The sequence below is a fragment of the Montipora capricornis genome, chromosome 14, assembly GCF_036669925.1.
Source record: "Montipora capricornis isolate CH-2021 chromosome 14, ASM3666992v2, whole genome shotgun sequence".
Taxonomy (NCBI): Eukaryota; Metazoa; Cnidaria; class Anthozoa; order Scleractinia; family Acroporidae; genus Montipora; species Montipora capricornis.
The window spans coordinates 9,807,054-9,814,553 of record NC_090896.1 but is presented as its reverse complement, the minus strand read 5'-3'; the positions used below and the strand labels follow the sequence as shown (position 1 = coordinate 9,814,553).

The 7,500-nt window shown below is 40.6% G+C and overlaps 1 protein-coding gene across 1 annotated transcript in view; it reads left to right on the top strand.

Moving 5' to 3' along the window:
* The window catches only part of LOC138031351 (uncharacterized), a 19,827-nt gene extending 14,168 nt beyond the window's left edge, over positions 1-5,659 (top strand). The window contains exons 4-8 of the mRNA XM_068879056.1: positions 1-142; positions 1,095-1,444; positions 2,385-2,620; positions 3,266-3,558; positions 5,275-5,659. The exon at positions 1-142 is cut by the window's left edge and continues 285 nt beyond it. Coding sequence (XP_068735157.1) covers positions 1-142; positions 1,095-1,444; positions 2,385-2,620; positions 3,266-3,558; positions 5,275-5,659 — 1,406 coding nt within the window. The remainder of the gene's footprint in view (positions 143-1,094; positions 1,445-2,384; positions 2,621-3,265; positions 3,559-5,274) is intronic.
* Positions 5,660-7,500: the final 1,841 nt, after the last annotated feature.

Genomic DNA, 7,500 nt, shown 5'->3' with positions numbered 1-7,500 from the left:
TTGGGGACAACAATGTTGGTGATATTGGCGAAGGGGTGATTCAGGCAGTAGTGGAAGATTTCATACAGGAACACCACGAACTGCAGCTGGAGCAACAAGAAGAATCAGTGGACAAAGGCCCAACCAAGACACAAATATACGAGTGAGTGAGTGGTCACGTTGCTAAATCGATATGACTCGATGCATTCTTATTTCTGGTTTGTCCTAGCGTTTCGAGCATGTGCTCAAGAAACACGCAGAGACTCGTTAAGTTGTCGTTAATTAGGGTCTTTTGGTCGAGCAAAATCTAAGAATGATCAAAACGCTTCCGACTTTGCACATGTTGTTTGGACTTGCGTAAAGAGTGAAAACGAATCTATATTAGAATCTCTCTGTTGTCACCGTTGCCGTAGTCCCAGGGATTCAATGATTTTGGATCTTGGGTTTTTATTCCGGATCTCAACTCAATAAAGTTTGGATCCCAAAGAGAGTCCAGGTTACAATTCCACGCAGCAGTCTGGCTTCCTAGGGCTATTTAAAGGCTTTGGAGTCCAGATACCATAAGCGAAAACCTTGTGGATTCGGGGATCTGTATTTTCTTTTACGTACGGCAACATCATGATTAAATGAAGTATGAATAAATAATAAGGTAAATAATAAGTAAGTAAATAAATATTTCAAAATATAAAAAGAAGTAAAAATAAGACGGATAGAGATAACATAATGGTAACCCTGTGCAGCGATAAAAGGAGATTGATATAAACGGAGAGGGTGTCGTGAATTAACTCTAGGCATGTTTTTAGCCGACGTTTCGTTAGAAATGCCTTTGTCGAACGCAGTTGAGCACCGATTGGCAAAGGTATTTTTACCCGAACAAGGCAAAGGCAGTTCTACCCAATTGTCTACGATTTTCTCAATCATGGCATGACGTAAGCCATATGTTGGTTGTGAACGAATGCTGAATAATAGAAGTAAGTATATGTATCTGGTGATCTTACCCACGAACCATCAAAGAAGTGAAACGGCACAAACCTTCTCTTTTTTTGTAGACCTACGTCATGCATACTAAGCGCTGTAAATACAACATTACACAATAATATTATCTTATTTTGTAGAGGAACAGTGACAAACGATGGCATCCACTTGGACCTTAAACTTGGGGCCGTTCACCTTACATTTCCTCCAGATGCTGTATCTGAGCCCACTCCAATAATGGTCCACAGATGGAAATGTAACGCCCTTTCACCACCTCTCGCGGAGCACGAAGCCGTCGTGAGCAATGTGATTGGAATATATGCCAACACAGATGCCGTGGCTTTTGAATTCAACAACGAAGTGAAACTGGTTCTTTCACACAGTGCTCCAGACCTAAAAGGCTACGAACTGGTGATTAAAAGGCTGGTCGATGCGGAAACCAATGAATGGGAGGACGTAGACGGTAGTGAGGACTTTCGATGCCTCTCGGGTAACGTTTTTTTTTTCTTGGACCACCAGCGTTAGCTAAATGAGCGCACCTGTTGAAGAAGGGATGGTGTTGTGTTGATTGCTCTCGTCTCCCACCAATGTGGCCCGGGTTCGATTGCGGACTCGTGGCCATTTGTGGGTAAAATTTGTTGTTGGTTCCTTACTCTGGTCCAACATTTCTAAATTCCAATAAGCGAGTTCAGAGTTTCAAAAAACATGCACGCGTCGGGTTAAAAACAAACATATATTAAAAAAAACACCAAAAGATTTCTGATGCAAATTCTTGCACCTATTTACTACAACAGAAAAGTCAATTATAGGCTGGTTTTTTTTCCCCACGCGCACATTGGTTTCTTGAAACTCCGATCTGGCTTATTCGATCGGATTGAGGCCCATATTGAAACTACTGGGCCACCAGTAAATATGTTAGCCTCGTTAAATAAAGTCGTTACTATTATTATTATTATTATTATTATTATTATTAATCTGTCATTTGAATTCTGTTCTGAAGAAACTGAGTCAAAGATCTTACTTCTTGTCATTGTATAATATTTGTTTTTTTTTCAATGACTAAAATATGATAAACGACCAGCTACATTGAAGCTTTGAAACTTTTTCTATTTCCCAGAAGTGATATGTTAAGTGAAATTATCGCTTGGAGATTTTTAATTAAGGTTTTTTGCAGGGAAATGAGTAATGGTTTATCAAGTCCTGAGTATGGTATATTTGCTACAAAGTTTTATTTTTTATTTTTAATAATAACAATAGAGCGTAAGGTATGTCATTTGTTTTTTCTTAAGTAGGAGTAGACATTAAAAAATTCCTATTAAGATTAAAATTATAAAAGAATTATTATTATTATCATTATTATCATCATTATTATTATTATTATTACTTGATCGTCAGAAACACCTGTAATAAAACAACGCATATAATTGCAGATATTGTTGATGATTACCCATCTCCAGACGACATTCCAGATTTCTCTTTTCCTGTGGTGCAAGCTGACATCACAGAATGTTCTACGTACGCTGTGGTTTGTCGTCTGAAGTTATCTCCTGCATACACCATCACTGTCAAAGGCGGCACATTCATTCACCCTGATTATCCAGACGTGATGATCGCAGTTCCTCAAAAAGCCGTAGCAAACAAAACAAAGCTTCCTTTGAAACTTAAGGTGGGTTATGACATCTTTATACTGCATTTATCTGGCATTGTGGCCCAGTGGTTAGGGCGCGTGCCTTGGGATCTGGAGATCCGGGTTCAAGACCCCTTCTGACCTCTCATTGAATTTCTTCCTGGTAGTCCCTGGTTCAACTTCCTGGCTGCACATGTAAATAGCCAACTGGTTTGCCTCCGGCCAGTTGGGATTCTTAACAGTTGTTGTTGTTGTTGTGTTCTGTTGTGTGTTATTGGCCCTGAAAATCCCTTATGGCGAGTGGTCAATAATTCATGATGGAGAATACACGAAGGTCGTCCATCGTGACTGCGGATATTAGACAGTTTTGTAAACCAAAGCCATAAAACCATTTGTAAGATTTCTCATTTAACGATGTTTTTACAAATTGACAAGAAGTAAGATCTTTAACTCAGTTTCTTCAGATCAGAATTCAAACGACAGGATTTGAGTAAATATTTTAATGTTCAACAAATGTTAGTCATCCGTTCCCTTCAACCTCTGGGTTTCTTCCCGACTTTCAAGAAACGGGCCACAGGTTACTTAGCAGAAACATGCTGTGAAAAGACCAGCTTTTTCCATGCAGAAAAACTATAGTAAAGCAAATGTATTTGCTATTCTGGCATTGTTCTCTCTCTTTTTCAGGTGCAAGAAGTTCTTCAGGATGAATTCGATGGTGTGGATGGGTGCTCGGGACCAATATTACGTATTTTGGGCTCTCCGAGTGCCGAATTTTTGAAGCCTGTTACAATTCAGTTGCCAATTTCTCATCAACGTGATCCTGAGTATATTCCTGACCCTTCAGTTTGTCGAGTCAGGATATTTTTTCTAAGCTCCGATGAAGAAAGCAAGAAATGGATTGAAATTACCAACGACCTTGAAAGTCCTGCAAGTTTCGATGGCAATTTTGTGAAGTTCCAGGTTCGACGCTTTTCGGGGTGAGTATGCGAAAGTTTGCAAAAATGAGTATTTTGACACTTTTAGAATTATTGCAAGACGTTGGGCATGGAAAGAGGAATTATGCAAAACACGAAAAGTGTTGCCAAGGCAACCTCGTTCCCAGGACCTCTCCTTGGTTCTGCCCACAAGCCAAGGGAGAGGTCCTAAGAAAGGTCCTGGGAACGAGGTTGCGGCCAAGGGTTTCATATGGCCCTTCGAGATCTGCATATAGTGTCCTCACTTCATCTCCTCATTATGCTTTCTTATCGCTCCCTCAAAAGAGATCTTTTATTCTCAACTCATTTTTTTTAGTGCAGTTCTCCTTCGATCTTTCTCACGCGTCTTTGTAAATCTACGGATGGCAATTTCTTTGCTGTTAATTGTTGCTTCTTTAAAACTCTTTTACTTGAAGACTACGTTAAAATATTACACGATTTTTCTTCGTTGCCTCTGAAGCTGCAACGCGACGTTATTAGTTGACACGTGACATCATCTGTCCAATATTATAAAATTACTGGACCAATGACGTTGTTTTTATCGGCCAGCTTTTCCTTGGATCTAAGAAATCAATTTTGTTTCATTATGAATATAAATTGTTTTAGAAAAAGTATCCGAAATGTAGAAGAGGGTAAAATCTATCGTAATAACCAGAAAGATAGCCTGCGTAGCAACCGTTTCCAGCGGGCAAGAAGCGAATTCATTTTTCTGGCCGTTCGCGCGAGAATAGGGTGAGCGCGAAAAAAAAATTGTCTCGCCCCACTTTCCGCGCGGTCAAAACATTAAAAGTCTTCATGTTCCCCCACGAAAACACTTGCTACGCAGGCTACGAGAAGGAAAGCTTCATTTTTGGTCGGTTGGGTGGAGTGGGTACCTCTAATATGCAGTTATTTTAAGTTTGAATAGGGTGATGTTATTAGTTCTAGTCCTTCATTTAAGATTACATCTAACCTTGGATGTTTTTTGCGTTCTTTACTGTATATAACCGGGAGCTCATCAAGGGGACCCGTTACCTCCACTAATTCCTTGAGTCAACCCTTTCCCGAGTAAATTTATTTTTAGGCACACGTTTTTCCCGCGAAAAATATAATTCCCTTGACGCTGAGATTGCTTTGTTTTGATTGGCTTTTACGGCAGTGGTAGGGAGGCGTTCTATAAATAAATCTACTCGAGAAAGGGTAGATTCATATGCCAAGTATGGCAGATACAGGCTACCCTTGATGATCTCCTGATATAACAAACTTATTTTACCGAGCGATCAAGTCCAGGTAGTTTTTTTTTTTCTTTTATCTTTGATTGGCTGTGAATGTAAACCGATCCGGAAGCGTGGCAATGACAAATCAAAGCGATCAGCTTCTTCGCCTCGCGCTTTAATACAACACTGCCGGTCGTATGTTAAATAGGCTATTTGCAGCTAGAGTTCACGTGCCTGAATACCACGCATAAACGATATACTGGAGAGCAAGCTCTCCAGCATATAAGAGAGATCAAAAGGTCATAATTATGTGCCTTTCATACTAAAGAAGAAAAAGCTAAGAGAATTCCAGTTGTACATATAACTGTAAATATAAGTGAAACAACGCTTGTTCGAAGTATAAAGAAGGTCTTCCTGAAAGAAGATTGAGAGCCGTTAAGACAGGCTATCAATGACAGAGGGAAGCTTATTAAGCTAGTAGTTATATTACATTTTCGGAAAATTGTATATTTTTTAATTTAAGATACACTTGTTTCGTTGATTGGTGCAAAGACGACATCAAATCAAGTGCTTCTGGGATTATTACCTACTTGTCGAGTCTCATATGGAATCAGCCGCGAGAGGCAAACTTCTTCGCCTACTTTAAACCAACAGAACGCCTTAATTCTCAAGATATCTTGTTCCTAATCTGCTGCCCCGCTCACCTCAGGAAAATGGTCAAAGAAGAGCATGATAAGGAAGGAATTACGTCTTGCGATGTCAGCTCCAGAAGGATGATCCCGGGACAGGAAGCATTTGTGTTCGTGTCAGGTGGAATGTGCCCAGTCAGTTTAGAAGACATGGATGATTTTTGTTTGAGGTATTTATCCCTTATACTGGGGGAATTTTCTATTGCTCTGTGTCGTTAGCCGTAACCATTAACCTTTGAAAATTGTCCAGGGAAAAATCGGCTATGCGTAATCACACAATTTCACTATGGTAAAGTCTGCATTTAGACAGAGAAATCGTCTCGTGTAACCACATTTAAAGCTATAATAGCTACGCTGTCTAAGCACAATCCTTTGGTGCATTAGGTAGTTTGGCAATTGCCTGTATTTCTGAACATATCTGAACTGCCGATGCCTACAACTGAGTACCAGTGTATCACACCACAACTCCAGAAACTCATTGTCCTTTCCTTTTGGAGAAGGATGTGGACTTTTTAACGTCCCAAAGTCAGGATGGCTTAGTGGTTATCAACCGCATCTCCCACCTCTGTGACCCAGGTTCAACTCTGGCCTCGAGGTCATATGTGAGCGAGGGTTTTTCCCCGGGTACTCCGGTTTCCTCCCTCATCAAAATCGACTCTAGATCAGTAACACCCGGGCGGATACCCTCGTATAGGAATAACCTCTGGTATCACTCTCTATCATTGCATTGAATGAATAAAGTTGGCATTATTAAGTGCTTTTACGCAAGCGCTGTGGTGTAGGTCCTGCGGTTTATCGCTTTATACAAGGCAAGAAAGTCTTCAAATGTCTGTTGTTCAGAAAGGATTTGCAAGAACCGGTTTTTTAAACTGTTCAAGAAGTTATCCAACAACTAAGCTGTCTTTGGAAATAGGTTTGACGGCGACACCTTAATCAGGAACAACCTGGAAGTTCGTTTGATCAGCCACCAGGAGTATTGTAAAGTGGAGTTTCGCAGCACTCAAGAAACCACGGAAAAGAACTTGTTGTGTCCACTGTTTTCAAAATTGCCTACTCTCATTGTGGATCATCAGGTAAGCGCTCTCTTGGACAATTGTGTCCAGAAATTCACCAAAGTAGATACACGCTCAATTGTGACATCCAACGCGAAGTTTCCCTTTAATTTCAAGTCTAAAGCAGGAGCTCATCAATGGGACCATCTTGGGAGATTCAGCACGCCCACTGTTGTAAAAGCCAGTCAAAACAAAGCTACTTCAGCGTCAAGGGAAATATGAAACTTTTCGCGAGAAAAACCTGTTTCTAAAAATAAATTTACTCGGGAAAGGGTTGACTCAAGGAATTAGTGGAGATAGAGGTTCCCCTTGATGAGCTCGTGGCCTAAGCCTTTGCTACGTATTTCCAACAATAAGATAAGGGTAAAAGTTAGCGTTATTTTTTAGTCAGAGTAAATGTATGCTGTTTATCCTAACTTAAAGAGCAGCATTCGGGGGACGTTCTGTGATGTCAATTCTCCGTATTCCGACATACAAGTGATGTTGAACAAGGCGGGAACACTTCAATCCCCGTTCATCTAATAGGTCATTTTCGAAATATCAATACTCAGCTTGATAGTGAGGCAGCGATGACAAATCCTCCGCTTTCCTTCGTCTTTGTTCTCTAAACCTCTCTTTCAAGCGGAATTTTAATATATCTAAAAAATGGCCTATTAGGGGCATTTCTGCACATATCTGATCAAACATTACAGGTCACTGCTGCACGATTTGAACTGGATGGGAGGGGGTACTAAGTATTATCACGGAAAAAAAATGCATATGATCTGTAGACCTAAATGAGCAAGCGCAAAACGTAAAGAGCTGCCCCCACTCCCTCACCCCCCCCCCCCACTCCCCCACTTCCCCACTCCCCACGGAGCCTCTGTGACTTGAGAGCTTAAAGTAACACAAAGAAGTTAAAGACCGCCATGGGACTTGACAAACATTGCTTTGGTTCAAATTTGTGTCTCGATCGATTTCAGTTTGAGTATGGATCGTGAGGAACTGAAGATTAAAGTATTATTTAAG